Raw genomic sequence first — 15,132 nt, 5'->3', positions numbered from 1 at the left:
GATGTAGTGAACCTATATTAAGTAGAGATCAACGATAGTGAAATTATAGTAGTCTTATAATACCGTGACAAAACTGACTAAAAAAATTGAATGGCAAATGCCTAAAAAACGGTACTCACCTTGTATAAATCTGCAATAAATTTATTGGTAAATGGTGGCTGAATTTAGTTTGGAAGAAGCATTAAAAAGAACTAAGGCAGAGAATGGGGTAAAAATATTTTTAAACAAATTTTAAAATGAGCGCAAGGAAGTAGAAGTGCAGATCTCCAATCCTTGGTTGTCATAAAAAGGTTGAAGGACGCAAATGAAAGAATGAAATAAAAGAGAAGACCGGTGGTGCCAATAGTCGTTGCGAGAGACTTTCGTTAAATGAACCATCATCGGTTGGCAAATGAAAGAGAAGTGAGTGCATGTTGTGTTTAAAGTTGGTCTATACTCTCGTGATGCTCTTTTTGACACGTGGGAACTTTAGCTGTGAGAGGTTCCAAGCCGGTGAGAGGTTGAAGGGAATACCACCAAAGCACTACCACCAAATTCGGTTCCTCCACAACTTCCAACACCCGCGCATACTACCACTTCAACAGTTTCAGGACAAGTCAATCCTGCACTGAGTTAACAACCCATGCTCAAAACCACAACCACACCCCCCTTGTTGACTCTGCCATCACTATTATTAAACTTAGATCGAGCTACAGAATTCTTCAATATGAAGCCCTCACCATCGAATGGTACCGACACCATTCCGATCTCAATATTATTAACGCAAAACTTCTCTTCAACCTCTCACCGGCTTGGAACCTCTCGCAGCTAAAGTTCCCACGTGTCAAAAAGAGCATCACGAGAGTATAGACCAACTTTAAACACAACATGCACTCACTTCTCTTTCATTTGCCAACCGATGATGGTTCATTTAACGAAAGTCTCTCGCAACGACTATTGGCACCACCGGTCTTCTCTTTTATTTCATTCTTTCATTTGCGTCCTTCAACCTTTTTATGACAACCAAGGATTGGAGATCTGCACTTCTACTTCCTTGCGCTCATTTTAAAATTTGTTTAAAAATATTTTTACCCCATTCTCTGCCTTAGTTCTTTTTAATGCTTCTTCCAAACTAAATTCAGCCACCATTTACCAATAAATTTATTGCAGATTTATACAAGGTGAGTACCGTTTTTTAGGCATTTGCCATTCAATTTTTTTAGTAGAGATCAACTTGGTAACACTCCAATAAAAACCATAAAACAAATTATCATATGGTGCATGGTATAACAATGAATATCTATTATTTCATTTAACTTCTCAGAAAAAACAATCTCTTTACATTTTAACATGAAGAATAATACACAAACTCAAAAAATCTCTGAGAAGAATGTTAAAATTAACTTTACAGTACTAAAAACTCTGGAATTACAAAATATGACATAATTGGCTAGTAGGCACAAAGCAATGATGCAATTTCCAAGAAATTTAAGGGTTTTGCCTACAAGAACATTACAAATTGTAAGAAAACAACATCTATAACAGATTCCATATATTTCTTTTTGTTGTCCAACTTAAACCTCTCAGGTTGCAGAGAACCCCAGATAATCCACAAGCAGAATAATTGAACCTACTGTAAATAAATTACTATTTCTAAATTCAGGTTAGTGCAAACTATAAAGTACTTCCATTTTTTCACTCGAAAATACAGATTGAACATTACAGCAGGGCTAGATCAAGACTTTTATGCATTCAGATGCAAACAAGAAAATGCTGTCTTCCCCCCCACTGCATTAAAAAATCCAAACATGCATATTTGGAGAGAGAGGGGGGGAAGGGGGGGAATATTTCCCGACAGCTATAATTTGCTCTTTTAAGATTTAATACAGTAAACAGATGGTAACAGTTTTTTTATGACATCAGCAAGGAAAGGGAACTCAATCTATCAAGACAACAGGCCCCTTACAAAAGGTTAATTCAACTTCAGCTCATAAACCCACACCTGCTAACTTTTAACTTTCAAAAAGTGGGAACATTTTTAAATTCCACACTGCACTAGAAATTACATTTCACTGAAAAAAATACACATTTTATGTTAAAATATAGTCATATGATTGTTTACAGTACGCTTTTAAATGTTAGCTTATTTGATATTTTTCTGTTTGGATTGTCTGATACACATGAACTGATTAGGATTGCTTCCAGAAAGATACTGCAGCAGATTTTGCACCTCTTCAGAAATTTTGATGTCAAAGTTTTGTTAATAACAATGGCACTGCTGTTCAGAGGCTGCCAAGTGCACTTCAAAAACTGCACTGGAAAGAGAAGACCCCAACCCTCCAAGTGTCAGAGAATGAATATTTTCTGACAGTCAGCATTGTTATGAGGACTTATGAAGGTATGAAAACCTCATATTAACCTGGGATAACATGTTATCCCAGGTTAATATGAGGTTTTCATACTTCCTATGTGCTCATCAGTTCAACTAATATTTCTTCTTTCAAAATAGTGTCTGGACGGTTCTCACTGTGAAGGTGACAGTACCGATTTAAACAATATCTATTTCTTTATCTTCGGTAATACTGAGAAATACTGAAAACCCCTTCCCATTTTTTATGAAATTGATTTGTTTTATTTTGATTCAAAAATCTTTATCTCTGAACAGAATTCTTAGATGATGAACAATCAACCGGTTCGCCAAATACAATTATATTTGTTAAAGTTCAATAATATTGGACTGAATGCTCTAATAATCAGTTGGGCAACTTGCTATATATGAATTCTCTTTGGAACTAGCAGGCTTTTGATTTCTTTAAAGAAATATGCTATGGTCTTAGGAATTCATGACAGAAATTTCAAGACTATCACAGCAATGCGAGTCAGGAGATCAAAATGTGTAATTAATTTTCTTTGAAAATTTCTTTGAAAATTTGATTTCTAAACGGAAAGAGGGTATCATCCCTGGGCCATATTGTTTATGTTTCACTGGAAATGAAAACCTACTGAGTAATTCCCCTCCCCCAGTCTAACTGAACAATCAAAGCAAACTATTCTCAGATGTTTATCATGGGCATGTTCATTAAGGAAAAAAATTCACAGAATTTTTGAAAATTCTGATTAACACAGTTTTGATATTTTTTGTGAAAAGAAAACGATGGAGGAACTCTATGGTACCAACTCTAATACAATGATGAGAGAAAGCAGAGTCAGTCATCAAAAAAATGGAGTCTCCATCATAAATCCAGAGAGTTGAGAGCCATATAAACATTAAACTGTTAAAAAAAAAATAAAATAATAATAAAAAAAAAATAAGAGTAGTAACAGAATACATAGGACTAATATTAATCTTATTCATTTCATAATCAACTTAACTATAATGTAACTGCAAAGTACAATTATTAGCCCTTCACGGAGTGAGTTTATAAGAACAGTGTGAGCCTTTATAGCAATATTTTCATGACATTTTTTAAATTTGTAAAAATTAAAATTTTAAGTAGTAAGCTTTTCTCATCGTGACTTTGTCTAATATTAAAACAGTGATTTTGTTTTTTAAAAAAAGAAATCATAATTTAAAAAAAGTAATAAATATATCAGGAAAAAGGTCCATAAAAAATTTGTTATTACTTCATTTTTTTTTTATATAGTAATATTGTCTACATCTATTTATATACCACTTTATTCAATTTCATCCACTTCTGGATTTAAATTTTAGAGAATTTTGGTTTCTGTAAAAGAGAATCCAAAATTCAGTCAACAATGGCTGACGTAATCACCTCCTCTCTGATTTTAAATTCTATTTTTGTGCTGAATTATATTAAAAACTGTCTATAAACACAAATAAGAGACAAATTTACCTAACAAGTTTAACACACTTTGAACAGCCTTAAAAATGTAAATATATAAATATACATGTATTTGTGTACTCCCAAGGACCAACACACCAAACACACAACACGTAAATCTGTGTGTATATACTGCAGAAAGGATTAAACAACTTCTCTTACTTACCATAAGAATTATCCAAAGAAGATACATTATCTGCATGCAAATCACATAATGGAACAAATTTCCTGAATGCCTCATGAAAGTTGTTAGTTCTTTTGTTGCATTCCTCTTGGTCTGTTAACATCTTTGAATAAAAAAAAAAAAAGCATAAGAATTATTCATGTGAGTTATTTTCTTAAAATAAATCTGTTTAGATCCAAACAGTGAAGTGGGCATTTCCCAAATTAAATATACATTGAGTGGCCAATTTATCTGGTACTCCTACCAAGTAGCAAGGAGGACCTCAGAGACTAACTGCAGTGCAAAAGCATGCCAAAAGGATGCTGGTCCATGTTGACCAAATTGTTTCCCACAGTCACTGCAAATTAGATGGTGGTGGATCTCTATTCTGAGGAGCTGTTGTTGTTTGGTTTTTAGGAGCATTAGCAACTAAGGCCATATTGCTCCGGGGATATGCAGTGGTCATTCCTTGACCTTTCCGCATCCTCATATTTGGCAGTCATGGGCTCGAACCCCGGTCTAATCAAGAAGTGTGTGCTATGCACTGCTGCTCCTGCCCACGGAGGCGCCTTCTGAGGAGCTCATTCCACTTCATCACACATGCTCCAACTGGATTGAGACCTGGTGAATAATAAGGAAACTTCAGTAGGCTGAATTCATTCTTGTGTACTTGTTCTTGTTGACATCTTGCAGTTCTGTACAATTCTGGCTGTATGCAATAGTACATTACCCTGTTGAAAGAGCCCAATTGTAGATGGGATATGCTGCAGCCATGGAGGGATGCACCTGGTAAGAAAATTTCCAGAAAACATGTGGCATTCAAATGTTGTTCCATGGGTATAAAGGGACCTGATATACAGGTCCCTTTATACCCATGTCTTTTTTGTCACCACAAAAAACACTCCCCAAGCCAATAACACTGCTGATACCACCAGCCTACATTGTTGAGACCTGGCAGAATAATCCATGGGCTTGCTCTGTTTTTGCCAAATTCTGGCAAAAACAGAGCAACCCCCTGAAGTCCCTGTCCCATCAGCATGGAACATCAGAAACTAGAAACTAGAACTAGTCAGAGTAGGCAATGTTTTTCCAATTCTCCACTGTACAGCATCAGTGTTTCTGATCCTACTGTACTGTGTTGTTATTTTCTGAGAAAAGTGAAATCCGATTTGATTGTCAGCTGCAATATACTATCTATGATAAGGTAAGACAAGTTGTGCATTCTGAAACGATTATAGCTACCTACTATTGCAGTAGGTTGTTATTTAACTGACTGTAGCTTTCTATTACCCTGCACAATAATGTTAATCAGTTATTAAACCAATCTCAATACACCAGAGATATACAAAAACCCAGCAGGATTGCAGTTTCTGAGATATTAATCCTGCAGCATCTGATGCTAACTACTTTGCTATATTCAAAGTCACTTAAATATTTAATCTTGCCCATTCTCACACTAAACTGTGGAAGAATGGGCAAGATGAAAAAGCATGCACACAACATACCTAGGTAGCTGCTTATTTTACATAGCACTAAACTAGCAAGTGATGACATTACTGAAGGAGCACTCCAGTAGATGAAAAGGCTGTAGATGCACCCAATGAAGTGGTGACTCAGTATGATGCATGAATATGCTATTCACTCATATGTTAGAAAAAGGTAACATTTAAGTAATATAGACATAAACTTAGACATGAAATTATCTTGCAATCTATTGAAAAATGATATATATGAGGTGCTACTACCCAAAAGTTCCCGAAATGTATTTATAAAATAAATTAGACTCACTTATTCATCATCTTCGAAGTAGTCCCCTTGAGAGCATAAACACCAATCCCAGCATCATTTCTCCCATGATTTGAATGTGTCCCGAAAGTCCTCCTTCGTCATAGTGTTCGGCACCGCCTGCAATTCGGTTTGGATATCCTCTATGCTGTCATACCTTCGACTCTTCAGCTTGATTTTCATTATTAGGAAGAGTAAGAAGTCGCAAGGGGCTAATAAGTCTGGTGAATAAGAGGGGATGATTGTATGTTGTTGGATGCCAAAAACTGCACCACAGTGAGAGATGTGTGGGCCGGTGCATTGTCATGAAGGACCCAGTTCTTTGAGCGCCACTTCTCTAGACTTTTCCCTCCTAACGGCTTCTCTTAACCGCCTTATGACATCACAATAGAACTTTGCATTGACTTTTGCAACATTTTCTGGGATGGTGCTCGATGATAGGTGCCCAGAGCAATCATAGTCGCCAAAAGCTTGTTTCAACTTCTTATGGGTTTCTGCTGCTGTATCGTTAAGAAGGAAACAAAACTTGATGCAAGCATGTTGCTCTCTCACATCAGCCATCGTAACAATCACAAACTACACGAAACACACCGCCAAAGAACTGCGCATAAATATTCAATGACTCTATCCAGCCTGATGCCATGTGGCACACTCATTCGCAAAGGATGCATGCATGAAGTGTTACCTAGCGCCACAAGTCCATACTAGACTTAGTTGCCACGCAACATTAAAATTTCGGGAACATTTGGGTAGTACCTCATAAACTAATAACGCTAATTAAAGAACTTGAGAAAGCATAGTGAATAATGAAATTCTATTACTGAACTATAGTGTAATTATCTTTTCATGATGATGATATAAATTATGATTCTTAATTATCCGTTATTTGAGAACATTCCTTTGGGGATGAACAAAATTAGGTCAAAAATATGATCAACAAAAGCAATCAACAATCATTTCTATACTCTGGTAGAACAAACTGGTGGCTCGTGAAGTTATTATTATTAGCTAAAGGTGCAAGGAAGCCTGAGGCTTATGCTGCACCAGCCAAAAAAAAAAAAAAAAAATTCCCGAGTTACCCTGAGAGAGAGAGAGGTAGAAGGGAATCACCAAGAAAGAGAAGAATGATGATATCCAGCTGAGGACCTTGGGTGTGCCAAGCCCATACTCACCAGATGTGCACCTCTGGTTAGAAAGCAATGTAGCATAATGTAGGGGGGGGGGTGTCTATAACAATTTCATTCATATATCTGCCAATTTCAAAACTTTAATATGAACACATAACCACAAGCCAATTTTTCAGTGTGTATACAGTGAAAAAGTGATCATATATGCTCCTTACAAATTAAGAAAATATAATACAAATTCATATTCTTGCACTATTTCAAACTATCTGGATTGAACATATAATAATCTGAACAAGTAGAAGGAATAGTAAATAGCCTTGTGGAAGTGTTTATAATATTGATACTGAAAGAGCTGGAATGACTGTTAAGACCTCAATAAAATAACTGGGAGTACTGAAGAAATGTTCAAAAAATGCAACTAATCAAAAATTCATATAAAAAATTGGGGAAATGCACTATCACAAGTAAAACATTGAAGAATTGAAATACTGGCTCAAGATTAAGAATTGCAAAGTTGAAGAATTTTAAGCTCCTGGAAACAGATAAATTTTTGAAAAATTTGATCATTTTATTGACCTAATTAGCATATCAAATCATATTCTATAAATAGCTCTATAGTCCCAGTCACCTTCGTTAGTTTATCTTTAAATTTAGCTAGAGATATTGTAAGTTACGACTAAATATACCTGAAACTTTGTACTGGCAAATTTAGCATGAATATTGTATCTTGTAACATACTGTGGCATGTGATAGGGGAATTCCAGAGTTTTCATTATGGTAAATATTGGCAAAAGTTCAAATCACATAGGTTGGCGTGAATTGATAATTTTATTATCTATTATAAGTAACTTATAACTTTACAAGCATAACAGTGCAGCATAATACTTATAGTGTAATGTGTTTTATTGCTGTAACCGGTGCACAGTGTTATTATTCCATTTAAGTATATTAGTTTAGTGAAGTAATCTCAATTAAACTGAATTTGAACAGAAATCATGTCTCAAAAGAGCAGCAAAGCATAAGGCTCAAAGTAGTAGGAGTGCTGGCTCCGGGAAGAACACTTATCGTCCGAATCATGGTCTTACAAAACGTATTGCTTGTTTGATGTATGTGGATCTTTCTGGAATGGGATATGATAAAGTGTGAGGATGACTTTGTGCGTTTTTCATGTAATGAGTGTGAGGATATTAGGTGTCAGTTCAGTGTTATGGTGGGTGTTTATGAGAGCTTGAAGAACAGGGTGGGGGTGCCCAGGAAGGAATTAAATTGGAAGCTCCATCAAGCTCTCAGCTGACCACCTCAATGCCAGAGATCGCACTTGCGCATCAGGCAACACAGTGGCAACCCACAAGACAGAATGCACTGGTCCCACAGGAGGTAATTATTGTTAGTGACATATCATGAAATGGGAAATATACAGGTAACACTCACATAACACGGTAGTTAGGTTCCTATAAAATCTTTTGTGGTACGAAACCATGTTATATGGGACTAAGAACCAGTACAAAAAGGGGGATTATGTTCCAAAAGCTAGAAAAAATACACCATTTTTTATAACTATTGAAAACTTTTTTTTATTAAAAAATAGTAATAACTGAACAAACGTCTTACAAACTGTGATACATTATGTCAGATAATGTACATTCATTTAATTTTCTTTCTCTTCATCACAATCAAACACACTAAGACAAACATACTGCTAAGCATAATCAAACGAAAACATTTTCTCTGTCGCACATTAGCTTCACCTTCTGAACTTTCTAGATTTTCTGCAACATCTAGATTTTGTGTATCTTCTGCTCTCTTTAAAAAATCAATAATCGGAGTTTATTTGCTTTTGCTTGATAGATCTTTGTAAATTTCATGGTATGGAATTAAGCATTTTTGAACCCCCCCCCCCCCCTATGAACTTTGCGCTCCTTTCAGTCAAAGGATCTGCATTCAAAAAAATAAGATACTAATTGCTCGGCTAAGTTTATGCTTTCCTGTATACTTTTTAGTTGGAAAATTTGGAACTTCAGAATTTTCATCTGTGCTATCATCCTCTGAATTGATTTGTTTTATCTCCGATGCCATGTCTACCAAATCTGCTTCATGAGTCTCTTTCTACCAGTATATCTTGAACATCTTCAGTAGTCATATCATCAAAACTTTCCCCTCCTACCGACTTATCAAGATCTACTATTGCACCTATTCCGTTTTCTGCCGGTTCGACCATATTTCCTGAATGAACTGACTCAGGCCATATGTTTTCCCAACATGCATTTAATATTGACAGTTTTACTTCTTTGAGCAATAAAACTATGATTCTAATACACTCCACAAATGTTTCCATTCCTCCAATCACTTCAATAGATTCGGAATAAATTTTTTCCAAAATCCATTGTAAAGTACAGGTGGTAGATGACTTTCATCAACCGGTGAAATACCACCACTTTGCTTATTGGAGGCTTGAAGTGGCGAAACCCATGTTTAGTCTCTAGAGCAAAGTTTCCGGCACCCCCCGCCCCCCCATACTTCTCCTTCAACCCACGCATGGTACCAAGTCTATAGGTTTTGATACCTTTCGTGTTTGGGGTTTTCATAAAAAAAAAAAAAAAAAGAGTTTTAAAGGTGGATATAATGCCTTGATCTAATGGCTGAATTAAAGAAGTTGTATTAGGTGGTAGGAACATTACTACTATTATTATTATTGTTGTTGTTGTTAGCCATATGGTGCAAGGAAGCCTGAGGCTTATGCTGCACCAGCCAAAAGGGAAAAAAAAAAAAAAAAATTCTGAATTGCCCCAAGAGAGAAAACAAGAGTCAGAGGCAGAAGGGAATCACCAAGAAAGAGAAAAATGATGATATCCAGCTCAGGACCCTGGGTGTGCCAAGCCCATATTCACCAGATGTGAGTCCCCGGAGTTAATACAGTAAACCCCTGCTATTCGCGGTTTCGCGTTCACTGATTTAATATAAAATGAAACCTAAAAAAACGTGAATTTTAAAGTGCCGTGAATATTATCCGCCATAAAAAAACATGGGCATAGCTAAAATTATCTTTCCCGGTCAAAACAGCTCTCAGTGGGTGGGGAGAGAGGGGTGACAAACTTGCCTAAATGCTAAGGGTATGAAGGAGTTGGTTTATGCATGGGTACTGCACATACATTATTTCTATTACCCAGGTATTAAACGATGGATTCATACTACCCGGATAGTAGAAATGATGTTGTGCAGTACCCATACATAAACCAACACCTTCATACTCAGTATTTAGCCAGGAAATATTTTTAGATTAAACCACACACACACACACACACCATCAAGTATCTCTCCTATTGTGGAGTCATACTTCATAAGTGGGTTGTCACTATTGCAACAACAGGGTACCTGCCCACCCACCGATGAGTAAGCCATCAAGCCTCGAAATAGTGCCATCTCTGGTGATGGTATCCGTCGAGAATAACATTAGTCTTCTCCAATGGTGAAGCATACTTATTTAAAGTAGTGCAATACCTCGGTATTGCACTAGGTAGTAGTGCAATTATATCTTAATAATATGAGATATAATTAAACGATGCATCATTTCTACTGGGTAGTAGAAATGATGTATGTGCAACATCCATGCATAAACCAACTCCATTGAAAACTTGATGTGGTGTGTATCCGTGGTCTTCAATAGTTTTTTGAAATTCCTCTGCATACTTCATGGCAGCTTCATTATCAGCCGATGCACTTTCCCCTTGAATTCTTATGTTATGTAATGAGAAGCAGTTTACTGGCAACAAACTCTGGGTTAACAGAAGATTCTTCATTTTCTTTTAAATGATTATAAATTTTTAGTGCATTTTGTTTAATTACATTGCCATTAATGGAATCTGTTTTTTACTGCTATTGTCAATCCAAATACTGAGTGCTTTTTTTCATTTTCTCAATAATTGGTGCTCGGGGACAAGCTATCATATTTGTGGAAATGAAAGATACTGCAGCAACAGCAGTTATAATTTTCTATTCATTTTTCTTTATGCTCCAGATTGTTGCTTCATTTAAATTTAAACTTTTTGCAATGTATGATACCTTTTTTCCCTTTTTTTTAAAGACAATTCAAAATTTATATCTGATACTAGAGAAATAAAGTTTCTTTTGGCCATTGCTTCTTTTTTTTTTTTTTTTTTTTCCTTACCTTAGTCATAATTTAGGGCTGGAATTTAATTCACAACAAATAAATTATTCCAATATGGTTCTTAAGTAATACATACAAGGAAAAATTTACAAACAATCAATTAAAAACCAAAAGTCATAAGTTTGGGTGATATTTGAAAGTGTCCATAATTTTGCCAAGACATGGTAGGAGGGAGTACACGATGAGTGTCTTGTCAATAAATTCAGCTCTGGAGAGATTGCAAGGCTAGTAGGGTAGAATTTTTCACAAAAACTTTAAGTCACAAACTGCACTTCAAAGTCACATTTTTTATGATCTCAAACAAGCACAAGTTCAATATAACACAGAACCTAACTTGGGGATTTCCCAACAAAATACAATAAAAATAAGGGGATTTCTCGATAATTTTTTTTTTGCATAACAACTAGCGAGTGACAAAAGGGATTCGCAAAAAAGAATGAAAATGTTGAAAAATTACATCCAACGTAACAGCAGAGTTTTAACAAAAGCTCAAAAATACTGTGTTATGCAAGTTTTACAAAAAGCTCAAAAATACCGTGTTATGCAAGTTTTACCACAATTCTCTAACCGTGTTAAGAGTGAAACCATGTTATATAAGTAGTGTTGAGCGAGGATTGCCCCAATTTATCAATCATGTTAGAGTGAAACCGTGTTGTAGAAGTACCCCAGTATAAACTACCGTTTTATACAGGGGTAAAAGTTGATGATGTTGTAGAGCAGATATCTTTTAAGGGCACAAAAAGTTATATCCTTGCACACATTGGCACTAATGACATTAAGAATAGCAGATCTGAGAACTTGCTTAACAAGTATAGCGTAATGGTGAGAAAAAGTCATGAGTTTGGGTGATATTTGAAAGTGTCCATAATTTTGCCAAGACATGGTAGGAGGGAGTACACAATGAGAGTCTTGTCAATCAATTCAGCTCTGGAGAGATTGCAAGGCTAGAATTTTTCACAGCATGGCCTGTGCTTGTTAATAGGAGTGCTTCTATTGAAACATGCAGCAGCTCAGAAAGCAAGGCACTGGGGATTTCCAACATTGCTATGGGTCGTCACAGAACAGATAAATACATGGGCTGTATTAGGGTAACTAAGAATATTGTTGTTGTTGTGATGGGGGTTTAATGGTGCACAAGCTGCTGGGGCTATAGTGCGCCTCTAACTAAGAATAAGAACAGGTGCATGTATACTTACATGTACACCAATGCTAGAGGTATAGTAAATAAATTTGGTGAATTTGAAGTGCTGACCAAGACATCAAAGGCAGACACTACAAGGATATTGGAGAAATAGTGAGTACAATGTACACAGGAAGGAAGTGTATAGTGTTCATTGTCAAGTGGCACCAAGGGTCTAACCCAACTCCATATTTGTATACTCCGTACCACAGCAAAAATTCTGTAAAGGCTAAAGATGTTCATTTTAGTGTTGGTTTGCATAGTGGAGTGTTGGGTTGTGTTGGTCTGTTGTTCCTTCACCCATATAGCCATGGGAGCCCTGATAAGACCCCACATTACCTCCCAACTGCATATTTGTATACTCTGTACCACAGCAAAAATTCTGTAAAGGCCAGAGATAATGTGCGTTTTAGTGTTGGTTTGCATGGTGGAGTGTTGGTCTGTTTTTCCTCCGGCCATATAGCCATGGGAGCCCTGATAAGATCCCACATTACTTGGGATACCGAGGAGGGAGTCTGGGTGTAGTACATAATAGAAAGATCTCTGGTAGGGGCAAACCCTGGACGACATCTAAGCTTGCCAAGGAGGTGCCCGTTGGGGGGGGGGAAAGACACTTCCAAAAGTGAAAAAGGGAGCAGGGAGACAGGTGAAACTGGGAGGAATAGACGATGATAAAGAAGGGGGATGATAGAAAGCATTTCTACTAGGAAATAAGGGTACCCATATGGGAGGAGACCCTCCATAGGGGTGGACTATTAAGAAGAGAGAAAGATTTGTGGTGATAGAATTCACAAATAGAGTTTGTTATGTTTGTTTGTTATTTGGTTTTTAGGAGCATTAGCAACTAAGGCCATATTGCTCCTGGATATGCGGTGGTCATTCCCTGACCTTTCCGCATCCTCCGTATTTGGTGGTGACGGGCTCGAACCCCGGTCTAATCAAGAAGCGTGTGCTACGCACTGCTGCTCCTTCCCACCTGGCTACGGAGACGCCTCACAAATAGAGGAGTAAAGTCATAGGGCCATGGCACCCTTTGTGGGGAAGGAGATTGCACTGCAGGTATGCAGTGCAATCTCCTTCCCCACAAAGTGTGTTTCCTATTAGGTTGCCCAAATGGAGCAAATCAGAGGGACCTATTAGAACAACACATACTCTACATGCACTCAGCCCAACTGCACACCTGTCATATTTACATTTACACAATAACACACTTTTTTTCCCCCACTTTTCTTTTATGTATTTAGAGGCAGCATATAACACAATACTCTCTCACAAATTTGTCATCTTACATTCTTCATTGTACAAATGAACAGGGCACAGGTGGCACCTAAACTTTTTTTTTTTTTTTTTTTATTAACCACATTCATTTGGTCACCACATAATTTACACAGATTACCTGGCATTCATTCACATTTATACAACTTAACCTGCAAGAATAGCTAATTTAGATTTTTTTTTTTTTTTTTAATATATGAGGCAGAGGCCCCTCGTACACTAGGGAGCTCCGCCCCTGCTCGCTTTGTTTGCCAACCCGCGCATACACATAATATGTAGAGGTATGATGGAGTAAGTCAAATCTTTTCTATGTAAAAGACACACCTGTCAAAATGCACTGATCGATATCTAATCTAATATATAAAAGAAAATAGAAAGTGTAAGAAAAAACTATAAAAAGTAAAATTGTGTGAATGTTAAGTGAATGAAAGTTATTATGAATTGCATATTCTATCTTAGCCTCTTCACCAGGCAGACTGACGGTTATGCAGGCCCTCAGAGGCATGGTTATCCAAGCTGACACACCATGCTGTAGCTTTTCCTAGCTGGCATGATGTGGGATGCTGACACTGGCCATTAGGGTAACCCCCAGGCCAGTGTGGGACAGAACTGCAAAAAGCACACTCCACCATAGGAATCTCTTTCCCTATGTTCTTTTATTCCTACCACCTGGTATGGTTGAGTTTTTTCCCCCCAATCCCCTACCCCATTTTGCCTGTTGGCTCACCCCACCACCCAATTTTAATTCCCACCCTCTGGACCAAGATGGGCATCCTGTACCAGGGGGTCCCCTTACTGTCTCCCCTTTTAAATCAGGTGAGCGCCTCAACACTGGACCCCTCTGTTCTCTACCCATTTTATCCCACCCTCTTCCTATCTCCCCATTATCTCCTTTCCAATAATTTTTTTTTGGGCTCTCTTTGGATGCCTCGGTATCGCAAGGTTCACAACGCCAAAGCTTTCTTCTCTCCTAATGTGTCCTGGCCCGCCTCCCCAAGGCAATGATGGAAACTGAGGTTGTTAGTGGCTCTTCACAGCCCCCAGGCTAAGTAGCCAGAGGAACAACACAACCCACACTTTGCAAATATAATACTTCACACACTAGCACACACCCTGGCCTTATGCAGAGTATTGTATTCTACACAGTAAAAACACGGAGTTGGGGAGGGGGGAATCCCTGGTGCCGCCAGACAAAAAAAATCACTATGCCACTGTGATCGACATCTAATCAGGAAATGACCTATGTTATTTACCTGTGCATTTGTAGTACGTGGCATTTTCAAGGTTGAATAAATACCACTATGTAATTATTTCCTGTGTTCACATAGGTCACTTAGGAAAAGGCCTTTTGCTTTGGGTTCCCATAATGCATGAGGAACATTGTTGCATCCGAAAGAGCAGGACTAAAACATTTAACTAAACTACAAACTACGGGATTCATTTAACTAACTAAACTACAAACTATACAAATATTCATTAATATACAAAAAATGTTACAACGGTACATCAAGTGTTAGTTGTTGTTGTTATTTGGTTTTTAGGAGCATTAGCAACTAAGGCCATATTGCTCCGGGATATGCGGTAGTCATTCCCTGACCTTTCCGCATCCTCCGTAT

The 15,132-nt window shown here is 37.3% G+C and overlaps 1 protein-coding gene across 2 annotated transcripts in view; it reads right to left on the bottom strand.

The window, feature by feature from the left end:
* The window catches only part of LOC150083010 (uncharacterized), a 134,561-nt gene that overhangs the window by 55,136 nt on the left and 64,293 nt on the right, over nucleotides 1-15,132 (bottom strand). For both annotated transcript variants that reach the window (XM_090376976.1, XM_090376975.1), the window contains one exon: nucleotides 3,988-4,108. In XM_090376976.1, the coding sequence (XP_090233102.1) occupies nucleotides 3,988-4,108 (121 nt within the window). The remainder of the gene's footprint in view (nucleotides 1-3,987; nucleotides 4,109-15,132) is intronic.

The sequence above is a fragment of the Mastigoproctus giganteus genome, chromosome 7 (assembly GCF_048544385.1).
Source record: "Mastigoproctus giganteus isolate SK-2022 chromosome 7, ASM4854438v1, whole genome shotgun sequence".
Lineage (NCBI taxonomy): Eukaryota > Metazoa > Arthropoda > Arachnida > Uropygi > Thelyphonidae > Mastigoproctus > Mastigoproctus giganteus.
Note: the sequence above shows the minus strand (reverse complement) of the source record. Positions and strands in the feature narration are given on the sequence as shown.